At 51.7% G+C, this 16,170-nt stretch overlaps 1 protein-coding gene across 1 annotated transcript in view; it reads left to right on the top strand.

The window, feature by feature from the left end:
• The first annotated feature begins 15,586 nt into the window (after positions 1-15,586).
• The window catches only part of LOC119109925 (uncharacterized), a 23,209-nt gene continuing 22,625 nt past the window's right edge, over positions 15,587-16,170 (top strand). The window contains exon 1 of the mRNA XM_037233671.1: positions 15,587-15,593. Coding sequence (XP_037089566.1) covers positions 15,587-15,593 — 7 coding nt within the window. The remainder of the gene's footprint in view (positions 15,594-16,170) is intronic.

Genomic DNA, 16,170 nt, shown 5'->3' with positions numbered 1-16,170 from the left:
GGATGACCTAGCGCCGAGGAAATAATCGCTGTCCGGTTTGACACATTCGATCGTCGGATGACGGCCTACACGTCAGGTCAGCCCCAGTCCTTGGGAACAGTAAGTTGTATAAATGGCTCTTTCCGAACAGAAGGACGATATTTTTCTGACCAGACAGCCACAGGACAGCGTTATTCATCAGACTGGCTACGAAAGCGGTTGGGTATGCACCGCACGTAAAATGGTCATCGTAGACCAATATCTTTAACATCGGTTGACGTTTTAAGATGTAACCAAGCATGTTGTCACCAGACAGTCAGCGTAGAAGCAAATAGCGAGCACCTAAGGCGGCCCGATCCCACCCTGCCACGGGTGGGTGAATCGGAAAGGAGACGCCCTACCCAAGTGAGCTTTTGGGACGGACAGACTATTTCAACGGTTTTAACCTAGCTCGACTTTGTAGTAGTCATTGGTGCATTGACAGAGAGCTTACTGTTAATGCTGAGCTTGCTTGCTTGCTGAGCTATGCCCTCAGACTGTGCTCAACAAATTGATTTCATGCCCAAAGATGCCGTTCGCTGACAACAGCCAGCAAAACCTGTTATATCTCAACTCTGCGAACACAAACTTTCAGAGGCGACATCATAGCTTCGTCACCTGACAGTGAGTACTGAGAGAGTTTGGCGGGTAAACTGAGCGCAGTAAATCTATATCAGCTGAGCCAAATGTAGCGGAGTTGCCATTTCCATTTCTGCAGGCTCCCAGAAAGGCGACTTTGGAGGTGGCAGCCATGGCCAACCCCGGGTGACGTAAATGAAATGTTCACGTGCTACACATTAGGAGCCTGCACAGGTAGGATTTCCTTCATCCGATCACGTACTTCCCAAGAGCTTGGCCCATAGGCATCTACTCGCTGCCCATTCCCCATCAGTTGAACCCACCCGATACCCAGCCGTTACCGACTCGTCGGCATTTTTCCGGTGATCTGTTTTTAACACCCGCTCGGATAGGGGCCAATTTAAACCCCCGAAGGTTTTCCAAAGGCTGCGCGTATACACCCTCCGACACGAAGGGCGGTTACGCACCGGGCTTATACACCCTTCAAAACAGAGGGTGGTTACGCACCGGGCTTATACACCCTCCAAAACAGAGGGTGGTTACGCACCGGGCTTATACACCCTTCAAAACAGAGGGTGGTTACGCACCGGGCTTATACACCCTTCAAAACAGCGGGTGGTTACGCATCGGGCTTATACACCCTCTAAAATGGAGAGTGCCTACGCACCGGGCTTATACACACTCCAAAAATGTTTCAGATGATTGTGCGTGTCAAGTATACGCGGACTTCCAGCCTTAGAGGGAAGCAAGTTCAAATATGCAGAATACGGCCGTGCGAAAAGTGGGCTCTATGCGTGATAGGCACCAAATGATCACGAAATCCATCAACTCACTCTGAACCAGTTCTACTGACCACAAATTTTCGGCCGCCGGGCCCGCATCTCCTTTGGGTGGATGGTTAGTATGCTGGCCTCGCACGCGGTAAGCCCGGGTTCGAATCTCGACGACGGGCGCTCTTAAGCGGTTGGCTTCATAGTCCGTCGGTGTGACGTGACGATGCCAACCCGCTTCACTTCTAAGCGGAATGAATTTTAATTTGGGCCTTTCATACCGGACAGCAGCGTAGTTTCTAATGCCAGAGATAAAGAGGACTCCGTCCCCCCAGGGGGAGGCAGTCCACACCCTACGGAGATATTGAGGATCCCGTGAAGGCTGGCCGTAAATCTAAATGAGGTCAGCAACTTGTGTAAACATTAATTGAAAACGTTTAATGTGCAAACATTATGTGTAATGTAATGTGTAAAATGTGTAAACATTAGTGAAAAGTTAGGCGCACACGACTCTTCCGGGCAATTGCTTCAAGATGATTCCGCCCCAGCCCGGGGTGTCTATCAGCTGCCATTCTGGCTACATAGAAGCGGATTCGCCTGATGGGTTCGTCCGGAGGCCTTCACAGGTGTACGTCCCACATTGGTGCCCTCCCTGGAAGGGAAGGCCCTTTGGCGGCTTCTGGCCGGGGCATTTGATCCGGAACAGGCGCAACAGCCCTCATTGGGGCAACGCGATCTCTGATAACCGCAGGTGATCCAATTACCGGCACAGAGTCCCATGTTTGGCCAACGGACCCTTGGCTAAAACGGGGTGAAGGGCCCCGCAAAGGCCCCGTGTCACCTCTGGCTGACTCGGGACTCCTTCCGCCACAGGACCCCCTGTTGGACACTGCGGGCCTGAACGTCAACAAATCACTCATTGTTATAGGGACTCCGACCAATGCAAATCGCGGGCCTCGGTCTCGTTCCTGGTTGAGAAATGGGGCCCCAGGGCTCAGAACAACACGGAGTCAACTATTCGGTGTAGTGGTCTCTGGTCGAAATAGGTGCCCGCACTGTCCCAGGGGTCCACAATCGGCGAAAGAGGCATATTGGCTGACATTTGGGATCACAGCCATACGGGTCAGGATGACCTGCAGCCTTTCGACTCTTACGGCCATTCAGCCTTTCCATTGATCGTCACCTTTATCGATCGATCGATGGCCTTTAGCCAGCCCTTCGGTTCCCACATCGGACTTACGGTGCTCCAAATTTGACATTTCGTCGTGGTCACCTGGATGACACTTCAGGCTCGGGATCAGTCACTTTCTCCTCACGACAGTCCGACATCAAGGGCAAACTGAGATCGGGGGAGCGGCAAAAAAAGCGGAAAATAACGAAAATTTTGCCCCAAAACGTACGGTAACAAGCAGGGGCGGATCCAGAGAGGGGGCCACGGGCATACCCCCCCCCCCCTTGGGCCCCTTCCTGGGGGCCCACAGCCGGCCGAAAAGATTCAGATTTTTGACGCAAAACGCAACAAAACTGGGTATCTCTGGACTTTCAGGCCACCAAGAACAGTTGTAAGCGAAAGCGAAGGGACTATAAGAAGTCCCAAAAATTACTCAGTTATTGGAAAAGTTGTGAACTGAAAATTTTAAGCCCCATTACACTGTTTAAGGCCCCATGCCGTTTCCGAGGGACCTATATACCCCTTGCAGGTTCGTTTCGGTCGTTAAGGAGCATTCCACATTGTCCTTCATTTCTGTGCGTTTGCTCGGAGGGCCCTGCGCTGTTGTTGTGTCCCTTCCTGTTGCGTGCCGGGGAAGTTTTGTCAATCACGGGCCCTTCCACGGGTTATTTCCATTCGCCAGAAAGGCTCTGTGAGCGGTAGACAGAGTCCTACACCTTAACCTGCCGGGGCATTCTCGATTGCTCGGGGCCCTTTACGTGGGTATCGGTTAACCTACCGACACATTTGCGATATCCCATGGGTCCTCTCCATTGGCCTAGGGCGTTTCCAGTTCTTTGTCACTTGCTTAGGGCCGTACCCTTTTGGTCTCATTTGCAGCTGACTTTTCACTGCTATCGAGACTCGTGCTGCTAGCCTGTCCGTGCACTCTTCATTGCACAGGGGTACCAATTTATGGTCTAATGATTCCCCTTTGCTCGGAGGGTCCCGTGCTATGACCGCGGCTTCATAGGTCGGCCTGTCGAGGCACTACCGATTGTTTAGGGGCCCACCACGTTGGTCTTGAGTTCTTTTTGCTTGCTCTGAGGACCCTATACTTGTTGACGGGAGTCACTGTGTTAGTCTACTGCGGCACTCATGACCGCCCAGGTTCCGTCCCTACTGGCCTTGGTACCTTCGCCTTTGAGCAGCAGTCGAATACGCGCCAATGAATTTTTACACGCAATTGCCGAACGTAATTCTACATGCCTCCGCCGTCGTATGCGTCATTTCCACTGGCTATTCAGTGTGTCACACTCATTTAGATTTACGGTCAACCTTCACAGGATCCTCAATATCTCTGCAGGGTGTGGACTTCCCCCCCCCCCCCGCCCTGGCATTAGAAACTACGGTACTGTCCGATATGAAAATCGCTATTTAGAACTCATTCCGCTTAAAAGTGAACAGATTTCACCTCACCACGCCGCGCTGATAGACCATGAAGCCACCCAGTTAACAGCGACCGTCGTCGAGATTCGAACCCCGGCTTACCGCGTGCATGACCAGCACGCTAACCATCCACCCACTAGAGACGCGGGGCCGGCGGCCAAAAATTTGTAACCGCAATAGAAATGGTTCAGAATGAGTTGAATTTCGTGATTGTTTGATGTCTATCACGTATAGAACCAATTTTTCGCAAGGGATTCTGCATTTTTGCACTTTCTTCCCTCCAAGGCTGCCAATCCACGTATGCTTGACCCGTACAGCCATCTGTAAAAATTGGAGGGTGTATAAGCCCGGTGCGTAGCCGCCCTCTGTTTTGGAGGGTGTATAAGCCCGGTGCGTAGCCGCCCTCTGTTCTGGAGGGTGTATAAGCCCGGTGCGTAGCCACCCTCTGTTCTGGAGGGTGTATAAGCCCGGTGCGTAACTGCTCTCTGTTTTGGAGGGTGTATAAGCCCGGTGCGGAACCGCCCTTTGCTTTGGAGGGTGTATAAGCCCGGTGCGTAACCGCCCTTCGTTTTGGAGGGTGTATAAGCCCGGTGCGCAACCGCCCTTTGTTTTGGAGGGTGTATAAGCCCGGTGCGTAACCGCCCTTCGTTTTGGAGGGTGTATAAGCCAGGTGCGTAACCGCCATCTGTTTTGGAGGGTATACACGCACTGCCTTTTCCAAAATGTTTCCGAACGGCACAACGTTGCCGCGCAAGACTTTTCATCGCTGTAAGCAATTGAATAGCAGATTTTATGGCATAACAAAATATATCTACCATGTAAGGTAGTTGACTTATGGCACGTCAAAGTCAGGCTGTGGCTGTCAGCGAAAACGATTTCTAGGGAATCGTTCAACCTGAACTGACAACATAGTGTTGGACCAAGCCATACATATTTGAGATAGCTCCTTACGCAATACAGGAATTAAATTGAAAATTGCAACAAATTCCATTGGCCTTATGTCAGGTATGAAGGTCAGACCGAGGCAAACACTGACCTGCCTTTTACTAGAGAGCCCGCTGTATGGGGTGGTTGTTGTGCTCATTTTGAATTTATTAACGACGGACCGCAACAGACCTGTGTCGTGGATTTTTCCAAGCTCAAAGTACGTCACTGACCGAAAATGGCCCACTTCAACATTTTGTTGTCAGGAACATGCCGCCTGGCGTAATTGCTGTCGCTTATTTGAAAGGCAAAATAGGAACAGTTTCGTAGGTTTTGGTCACCTTGACCTTCCAAAGGCCAAAAAGGTCACTGACTTTAATGAATACAATTGACCATTTGCTTAGAACAAGTATCTAGGTTCACGGTAGTTGTGTGAGGAGGTTTGGTGGCACTTTAGACACTAATCTGGAATTAATCCTTGTTTGACTCCATTTGACCGCTAAGTTATAACCTAGGAGCCTAAAACTTTGAAACATGTGAGTCTACATACAGACCAACCCCTGCGAAATTGGGGTCTCTAGCTGTCTTAGCTTTTGAGGCATCAGGGGGTCAGGTTGACCCCACCCGAGCGAAGGGTATTCGACGGACCACCCGGGGTGCGTGTTAGATATGGAAATGATTCCGGAGGGTTGTCACTCAAGCATGCTCTTTTGGGTTGAATATTTCAAAAGCAGTGCAGATAGCGCTGTTTATGGGCTAGAAAATAAAGAAGCGCAAGCGGCAACCCGCACCTATACCCCCAATTTTCTCAAACTCTGTATCGAGCCCGTCCCGTTACTCATTTCAGGCGGTTACCCCCGGACTTTCCCAGCCCATAGAGTCCTCTAGCACATGAGACCAAATAGGATTGCCAGGTCACATTTTTAATTGTGAGATATCGGGGTTCTAAACCTCCTGTAAAATGTTGGTTCCTTTAATGGAACGAACCGATTTGGCCTGCGTCACAACTCGTGCACGGGTGTCAAAATCGCATTTTCTCATAACCTTCACTCAGGCTCACTTTCATACAGGGAACCATTTTAGCGCCACGGTCCAGTGCCTGGACTACGTTCCTGCACAAATCCACATCTCTCCCGTCCACTTTACTATGTTTACTTTGACGCGATCTGCTCTGTCTTGCGTTACGTGCTCGGGGGGGGGGGGGGGGGGTCTCGCGCACCATCGCCACTTCTGCTCCGCTCTTCTGTCGGCACCTAGTGTGGCGGTTGGCTTGGCCGCGCTGACATGCATTGTCGCTGACCGTGGTCACACTGAACGCCTCTGCGGCGGTGCAATGCACAGTCGGATGAATGATCCAGACGGAGCACCTGTTCGGCACAGGCGTGCTCGCGGCCGGCGAAACTGCCACTGATGACGCGCGTGCGGCGCGCCATCAGTGGCAGTTTCGCGCGTGACGTGACGTGACATGACGCGCGTGGCGCCCTCTCGAGTCATGCGGAATGGCTGCAGGGAAGGAGAAAAAGGGACGGTTTTGGAGTGTCAGAGAAGCATTAATCCGTGCAAGAACGCGGCAGGTTTGCTGAGCACCTGCGGAAAATGACTGGCTCGGGTCAAGTCAGCCAGTCATACCGGCCCAGTATCTCCGGTCCGAGGCAGAGACGGTACTCCAACAACTACGTACCTGAAGGTCACCCTACTGGCCCGAACTCACCAGGTTTATGACGACTGATGAAATCGAACGGTGATATTAAAAACGTACATCAGAGGTTTTCGATGTCGGGGGCGGCCCGAATGCCACACCACGTATACCTATTCACAGTTAGTCCGAGTTACCAGATTCACAGCGGCGCCACGGTAGTCGTAATGCAGCCCTTTGGAAAATACGTACACCATCGAGTACACCAACCAAGTGGCAGCAGCCTGATACATGTCATAGAATGGGCCCAAGGTTTACGACTCTTTGATTGTGGAAGTCGTGTTTGGACTCATGAGACTCATGCGCACCACGCGGGTAGAATACACATCGTTTTGTTCCATCAGCCCTTGGCGGAATTGTTGTGTTTCGTATGCGTAGCAATTCACGTCTAGACAATTTCGCTTTTCACACTGTCTAGTTACTGATGCATGCCATGAGCTGATCATCTGCAATCTTATTTGAAGCGCCGGCGATATTTCTTTATTTTATGACCGTATTAAGGCTAGCTTAGGATAGCAACACATGTGATGACGCGCGGAGCGTTGCACATGTACTTGCAACGTTCGGCAATGTTTCTGGGCTCTGCAAGATTAAACATGCGTCCGTGCTGAACGGACTCAAAACGAGCACACTTCAATGCATGCATATATACACGGACCTAACCATCTATGAATGCGCCTGCCACGACACTTCACTAGTCCGTCACGTATTTATAGATTGTTCCTGGCTGGAAACAAGGCAGGCAGGCAGGCGGATGCCCACACTGGCAATGGCAGGCAGGCCAAATCCAGATGCCCACACTGGCACTGGCAGGCAAGCAGATGCCCACACTGGCACTGGCAGGCAGGCAGATGCCTGACAGTGTGACCCCTCCTCACATGTGTGACCTGTGACCTGTGATGAATGACAGCATGACTCCTCCTGACGTGTGTGATCCGTGACCTAAGATGCCTGACAGTGTGACCCCTCCTCACATGTGTGACCTGTGACCTGTAATGCCTGGTAAAGTCACTAACGTTTTTGCAACATACCAAAAACGAAGGCATGCTCTCCAAAACTTGACCGCCAAATATGAAGCTGAAGGTTAAAGTTGTCTGTCAATATCACAATTTTCTCCTATCCTTTCTAGTTACAGCAGTTGGGAGCTCAGAGTAAAAACAGGTACAACCTCTCTACTCTTCCATAGGTATTAAATTCTGGCGTCGAGTTTTTGTGACTGAGATTTGCGAGCGCGCGCGTTCAAAAATACGGTCCATAACTTTATCACTAAACGATTCTGGCTAAATGTTTAACATTTCCAGATAAACATGACTTAGCCGTGCTAATACAACTTGGTTGACCCATTTCAATCTTTAATATACATTTTCGGGGTCATTAATAACTGTAGAACCCAGACCAAACTGCTAGCAAAGCTTCTGAATTCTGTCGCATTAGAAATAGCCGAACTGGTCATTGTAAAATGCAGTGCCGGCGATTTATTCCACGCAGTTGTTCAACACATTTCAGTCTATGAACTATAAAATTCGGACTGAATTGATCTCAGGGCAGATTCTGGCTTCTGTTCCAGTGATAGAGGGAAAACGGAAAAATAACGAATAAAAGCAAACCCTCATTAAAATTGGCCATATGCGTCTATTTTTTTGAGGGGGGGGGGAGGACATTCGCCACGGGACCCTTTGTTAACATATTGCTCCCCGCTTTCCAGCGCCCTCGTTGCGCCGTGCCTCAGGTAGAAATTACGGCTCAACGTAGTTAAGTTCAACGTCAACTTCTTTTAGTAACAATGTCGTAGCAGTCACGTACGGCAGTCATGACTGGTAACTGGACTGGACACAGGTAGCAGTCGTGACGATCATGCCAGTCAAGCATTGCCATTAAATCCCCAATGACATATTGTCGGTGCATTGTATCGATACAACACGCCTCATGCACATCTACTACAACATATATCGCCGTCCTCTAGGGAGGCAGTTCGCACCACTCCGAAATCCTCAGCTAACACGTGCCAATTCATTTGCAGCGAGTATGAAGCATATATTTTCCCGCCCCTCAGTATAGTCCTCAGATTGGTCTAGCTGTGCCGCAAGCCCTTAAGCGCACATCACTATCGTATTCAGTGATATGAAGGAACAAAAAGATTTGTCACGCTCACCTGAAGACGCGCGCGCGCATGTGGCTGGAAGTACACTAGAAGGTGGAGAAGAGGGAGCCGCTGTGCGTCAGCTGGGCTGCTCAAAATCTGTCATCTGTCATGTAGATTTGGAAAAATCATCCTGATACTTCTTGAACATGATGCAACTCACCCCACTCTCTCCTATCCTTTTCTCCCACTCGCCGATCTCTCCCTATGTTAGCAGGACGTTGTTACCTCCAAATATAGCGGACAAGTTATGGTGCAAGTGAAGTGAGAATATTTCACAGACCTTCACAAGTTTTTTTAGTCTCAGTCACCGAATTAGGTACAAAGTCAAAGTAACATACCTATAAGCAAGGGCCGATGCGCGGGGAAGTCATCCAGTCCGTACCCCGTGCCCCAAGATAGCCCAAAACGGAAAAATGCAGCCTTGCTGGACTTGAGACATAGTTGAAGAAGCTCTTATTAGCATGTCATTTTTATATACTTTTTGAGTTATGGAGGTGTAGAAATCCAAAAAGTTTCCTTTAATAAGGACAGCTTTTTGGAATTCTGCCCTCTAAGCCCCGATCTAAGCCGCCTCCCCCCCCCCTCCCCCCAACCCGGTGGTCTGGATCCACCATCATACAATGAAATATAATGTGGATGTCGCAGAGTACATTGAGTTCCTGACAGTACAGTTTCAGTGAAAACTCTGAAAAGGAAGTGGAAGAAGTGTTACCTTGTTTTCACTCATGCTGCACCAAAGGTTTCAGTTCTGCCATGAGGCTAAGGACAACGCGTATGTAACAAACTGACCCCTGTAGATCACTGTCTGATCACAAGGTACGTAAGCCGTATGGTTTGTTTACGGTCTCATTCACTGCCCGATAATTTTCATGACAAATGTTATGTGCACAAGGAAAAAGACATTGGTAATGCCTGTGCTCTATAGGCCGTTTGACGATGCTGTGCCGTCATATACAGGCTGGCTGACAGCACCGCTCTGTCCTCCATTGTCCGCCTGACAGAGTCAAATTGCTCCTGCACTGATTTCTATCCGACAATGTCTGGTCGTCTGGGGATGCAGGCCGCCTGGCGATGCTGCCCTGTTCTTTGCTGGCAGCAAGACGACACTGGCCGCCGCCCTTTCCGTCTCCTCGCCGGTCGCCACCTCTCGCTCCCCTCGCCAGCTAGCACCCTTCCGTCCTCTCGTCGGCCGCCGTCTCTCGTTCCTTCGCTGACCGCCGCCTCTCGTCCCTTCGCTGGCCGCCGTCTCTCGTCCCCTCGTCGGTCGGCTGCCTCTTCCGCCGCCTCTCGTCCCCTCGCCGGCCGCCGCCCTCTCGTTCGCTAGCCTGCCAAGCCCTCTCGTCCCTTTGCCGGACATAGCCCTCTTGTCTCCTAGCTGGCCACAGCCCTTTTGACCCTCGCCGGCAGCCGCCCTCTCGTCTTCTCGCTGGCCGCAGCGCTCTCTTCTCCTCGCTGGCCGCAGCCCTCTCTTCCCCTCGCTGACCGCCGCCTCTCGTCCCCTCGCTGGCCGCCGCCTCTCGTCCCCTCGTCGGTCGGCTGCCTCTCCCGCCGCCTCTCGTCCCCTCGCCGGCCGCCGCCCTCTCGTTCCCTAGCCTGCTACAGCCCTCTCGTCCCTTCGCCCTCTCGTCTCCTGGCTGGACGAAGCCCTCTCTTCCCCTCACTGGCCGCAGCCCTCTCGTCTCCTCGCTGGCCGAAGCCTTCTCGTCCCCTCGCCGGCCGCCGCCGGGGCGCCACCAAGCGGCAGACGCCGCGCCGCGGAGGGGCCGGTGTCGGCTCAGCCGTGCAGTCTCGCGCTCAGGCTCGACGGTGCCGGGGCGGATCACGTGCGACGCTCCGCCGGATACAGCGCCGCGGATCCACTCCGACCGGTGAGAGCGTGTCGCACGGCGCGGCTGGCTGGCGGGAGATTCTCGGCAGGTACCGCCTCATCTCCGCTAACATCGGGCTTAACTCAGTGCAGCGTCGTGAAAACGCTCCCGTTGAGCGGAGAGATGCTGCCGCTGTGCATGCCACTGCGACTGATGCTGCTTTTGGGGAGGCCGACTTGAAAATTCAACGGACGCCGGCTCATTGCAGCCGGCGCCTGCCTCCCTGCTCATCTCATTCCTGCGTGCTGTTTGTATGGTACCATTTGTAACGTTGTTAGGTACACTATTCCTTGTGCATGCATTGCTTCACGTGTTGAAAATCCTCCTGATGATTTTGTTCCTCACCTGTGAGAAGGTGGCAAGAATGTTTGCGCATCACCGGCGTGACAGAGCGCGAGCCGCACGGTGCTAACCATTTGAGATGAATATAGATCCAACCTCAGTTAAGGCACGTTTCAGCGAACCACGCAGCATTCCTGTTCCCTCAGAAGGAATGTTTTCACGCATCCGAAAATGACAAGTTTTGGTCTAAGAGGCAATGCAGGGAATGTCGCGTACAAGGCTGCACCGAAGCAACGCATGTTAGAGCACATCGTGTGCCTGCCGAGAAACCGGTCTCAGTGCCCGCAACGCATAGCCGCATATATATATATATATATATATATATATATATATATATATATATATATATATACGATCACAATGAAAAAACCTTAAACTGCGCCACGCTGTAAAGCTTTCCCCCAGCTGCTTTTGAATGTTGTCCAGTCATTTATGGTCATCATATGAATATGTACTTATCGATGGAGAACAGCCTAAAGAAGTGCTGCGAGTTGGGCCGTCTGATCCCACCATGATGTGTGACGTCTTGGTGCCAATGCGAAAAAACAATACATACGTGACACCGTTTACCCAGTGCGAGCCTGGGTACCTGTACAGCTTGCACGCACAGCATAGCGGATTGCCGATGTACAGTAGAGACTTCTTTTTCGCCCATGTCAACCGCTCATTAACATGCGCGCTGCCGTAACCACACCGCGCGTCGCAGCTGGCGGATTCCGGGCTGTGTTGTCATTCACAGACATGTCGGGTTAAATTCCAGGCATGTGGGAAGGCCGCGAGATCACCTTTGTAGCAATCACCGGCGATTGGGCACCCCATTCGCCAGATGGCTGATTGCCAGATAACGACGCGTGTTTAACGACTGAAAGTGGAGCATAAGTGAAACCGGCTCTTACTAAGCTATCTGCAGTCGTAAATGTTTTGCTAGTTTAGCTGTTCGCTAACAAAATAAAAGATGTACATGGCATTATTCAACATTAAAATGGTTAGAAAAATTGCCCTATTTGTCAGTAATGTCAAACCACGAAGGCACCAGCATGATTAGAGATATCGTGCATCGCAATTGGTAGCAATCAACTAGTTGCGAGAACAGAAAGGAAGAGGGTATATATATAGATCATTAATAACTACAGCGGACTTTGGCACCTAGCGTTGCTAAGCTTCTTAGAAGTTAATTCGGTGAACCGTATAAGTGGTTTCGTTCGAGGTGAATGCTCTTGCAGCACGTTACCGATGCTGACAAAGACATCATATGGACAGAAAATTGATAAGAACGCATAGATCTAACGTTTCGTTAGTCCCAGTGATATCTTCCGGGATAGATGGGTGTCGTTTAGCGCGATGGCATTACCTCAAACGGTTTGAAACTAAAAAAATTGACTCAAAGTTAGCAAAAATAACTTCTTGTCACCCACGCATTTCGGACTTCGAAAATTACAAGCATTTTACATACACGGCGCATCTATCTGATACGAAGCACGACACGTATAACAAGGTGTGCGTCGCAGGCTTTGACCTAGGTCTTAATCGAAGCGACTTAAATGGTCCATTGAATTCACATCTAATGAGGTAACCAACGTTAAGTCAGCTGCTTTAGTAACGAATGGTTAACAACAATTTACTTCCTATTCTAACTCATATATATATATATATATATATATATATATATATATATATATATATATATATATATATATATAGGTATAGGTTGCTATATTGTTAGGACTTTTCCAGTAGAAATGGATGCAGAAGGGAAGAGGAGTTCAAACAATTGTCTTCTCCAACAAGACTGTTTATTTAAGATGTGCCACTCTTGATTTCGGGGAACGAATGGTAAAGAATTTGGATGCTGACATAAACTTTGCATCATTTTTCATGCATTGAAACCAAAGCGATGCACTTTACGGCCCTAGTCAACATTCTAAACTGTTTCGGGATTATCTTCCTCTCATTCAGACATTCATAAAACTTCGGGATTATCTTACTCCCATTAGCCTGACGAACGTGCACGCAAACCAACGGCCATGCGAATATTTGAGAACAGAGCTGTCTTTGACATCCACTAAACGGAAATGTTGCGCTTTTTCAAATGTACTTGTTTTTGCTCGTGTTTAATTTTGCACTCGCAACAATTTTATCTCGCTATTTGATTCATCTGAGAAACAAAATTTGCAGATTGCAAGTGAGCTTAATAAGGCGGCCGAAATCTGATCTCGACATTACTGACCTGAGCAGCGCAGGACCAACGCCATGCCGAAGGGAAACGGACAATCATACTGGAAGACGGATGGGTTGATGCATGTGGCCAGAGTACAATCCCTGGATCCAGCGGTTATATGGCGCTTGTAAGGACCAATGTCAGATCTCGGCAACAAGAGGGAATAAAGACATGAAAACAGCTGCGTGGTGTAGGTGGAGTACCGGTTCAAACCAGCCGCATGGTGTAGGTGAGTATACCGGTACATAATCAACTGCGTGGTGTAGGTGAATGCACCGGTTCAAAACCAGCTGCGCGGTGTAGGTGAATGCGCCGGAACAAGCACAGGCAAACTTAACACCGTGCTGCCTGTACTGACGCCAGCAATCCAGCAGGCGGCGACCTGCTTGATGCGGTTGTTATACCCCAGCCGCAAATACTGCAAGCTGGGCCAGACTGGGACTGGGCAGTGAAACCTGCACAGACCCGCAGTCTAGTTTACCACAATCAGCATCCACCTCGAGAATACAAGTGTTTCCAATGTGTGAAAACACAGGAACTGAAAACGCAAACCATTTTAACTCATCAACAAGTCTTTTAAAATGTCCAAGGCATCGCTGAGCTCGAAGGCAGCCCACTTTCCGGGAACATATTGCGTAAATTTAAGCATAAATCAGTGGACCACTACATGCTGAACACTGAAGGATATTGCGATGCATTAATAAAACCCATTTTGCATGAGTTTCGAAAGCCGGGACGGCTTGATATCATCCCCCATGAAGATATCAGGACGTCGGATCAGATGGATATCAACACTCGCGTCTGTTGCGACCTCGCCCGTCCCACGCCGTAAAACGCCTTCCGCTGGAAATCAAGTCTACAAGAATTTCTCTTCCTTGCCCATCAAAAGCTGTGTTGATGCGAAGTCAAGCGCATGTTCGTTTGCAGTCGAGGAACATCAGTGTACTGTACTGGCTCTGTCACTCAAGCAGTCCTGCCGCCAGCGTCATGAGAGCCTTCATTATTGTGGGACGATCGTAACGCTCTGCCATTCACATGGCTTGGAATTTCTCTTTGATTATCGTGGTACTTGCATACTTATTTCAGTGGCTCCCTTTGCCCCGCGTTCCCAGGCGCGCCGGTTGTTTCCCTACACCCCGACCAATCACGGACTCCCTTCACACGCAAAATCATCAGGCCTGAGCCCACTATTGTATCCGTACAGAAACATTAAAAGTCTGCTGCGTGGCTAATCAGAACCATCTCAAAATATCTAGCTGCGCAGTGTGAAGGCGCTTTGTTACCAGCGTGCTGAGGTGTGGTGTGAGCACCAGAACTGCCGTGCAGTCCGCGTCTCGTTCTGCGCCTCTGCTGCTGTCAAAGGTAGTTCCAGGGGCTTTTTGCATACCGTCAAGAAAAAATCGCTGCATCTGACGCGATTACGAACATTCCCCACCAACCTCCTCGTAGCCCCGTGTCAACAAGCATTCGATTACCATGTTGCCTAAGAAAGTGTCTCAGGGATGTACGGTTTCGTCTGACACTCCGTCGCTGCAATCAGATTTGAACGATTCCCTAGAAATTGGCTTGCTGAATCAATAGCCTGATTTGGCCTGACGCAGGTCAGCGACCTTACAAAATAGATCTAAATGCATACACCAAACGGTATGCTATGCAATTACTTACAGCTATGGCGTAATTTGGCGCGGCTACGCCATGCCGCTCGAAAACCATCCGAGAAAAACCTTCAGGGGTCAAATGGACCCACCCGAGCGCAGTTAAAGGGGACGACGGCGGCAGTGAGATGCTGACCCCGGGCCGGTCTTGAAAATGACGACGGCGGCAGTGAGATGCTGACCGCGGCCCGGTCTTTAAGGGGACGACGGGGGAAGTGAGGCGGCGCGGGTCACGCACCGCACGTCCGCGCCGCACCGCCGCCGGCCGGCGCGCGTGGCGCACGTGGCACGTAACGCGGAGCTGTGCCGCGACGCCGAGCTCGGGAACATGCGCCACGTGACGCGCGCGTGTGCGACGGCGCGCGTTCCACGCCGTAGCGCCGTCGGCGGGCGGTGCGCTGCCCCGGGTTGCCGGCTTCCAAGCGGGCCAGCGCCTGAGGGCCGGTTCTGTGCACTGGACCGTGTGGCGACCTGCAGCTGCTTCCGCGCAAGGGGAGGGGGCGGGCCGCACCGTGTTTCGCTCTGCCGAGTGCCGCCGGTCGGTGAGCGGCGGGCGACCTCGGGACTGGCCGGGGAAGCGCGGGTGATCTCCCGTACGCGGCGCGCTGAGGCGGCGCGCGGCGACACACTCACGGCCCCAGCTGCGGTGGTCGTGTCTGCCGGCAGCGGCAGCTGACCGTGCCGCATTCACAGCTGGCCGTCATCTCACTCCCGGACGGCCTTCACACACGGAAGGCAGCCTTTCTGTCCGTGCGCTCAGTCACGCCCGTAGACATGTCGGGTGTGGGATTGGGACCTGCTTTCATTCCTTCAGCAAAATTCTGGCTCGACGCATGCACTCGAAACCGCAGAGCACCATAAACGCCGAGGCGCTAGCAAGCGATTGGCACGAGCCGGCTATCACTGACGGGTACCACGTGAAGCGTGCTAAACGTGTCGATGATCGGCGGCCGGCTGAAGACAGCGCCGTAAAAGCCGCATTGGTTCTATTTTCGACGCCGAAGCTTCCACCACCGGATCACGCCAGGGGCGGGACCCCTGCGGCCGATCACGGCGCCGGGGGTCGGGCCGGACAGTCGCCGCAGACACACGCGTCGTTGGATCGGCGCGGCGGTCACCGAGACGACGGGGCCTTCCGCTCGGCCGCCGCCGGCCGGGCCAGCATGACCGGCCGGGGCCGGGCATAACCGGCCGAGCGGCGCCGGCGGCGAGGCGGTCGGCACACGCCGTCATTGCGGCCGCTGCGCCGCGCCGCCAGATTATTTGTGACTTTCGCGCGCGTTACGCGGGCTGATTACCGCGCCGCAGGCCCGCTTTCGACGGCAGCAATGGCGTGACGATGGACCGGGAGGCGACCC

The sequence above is a fragment of the Pollicipes pollicipes genome, unplaced genomic scaffold (assembly GCF_011947565.3).
Source record: "Pollicipes pollicipes isolate AB1234 unplaced genomic scaffold, Ppol_2.1 Scaffold_7231;HRSCAF=8579_pilon_pilon_pilon, whole genome shotgun sequence".
Lineage (NCBI taxonomy): Eukaryota > Metazoa > Arthropoda > Thecostraca > Pollicipedomorpha > Pollicipedidae > Pollicipes > Pollicipes pollicipes.
This window is presented reverse-complemented; position numbering and strand designations above follow the sequence as displayed.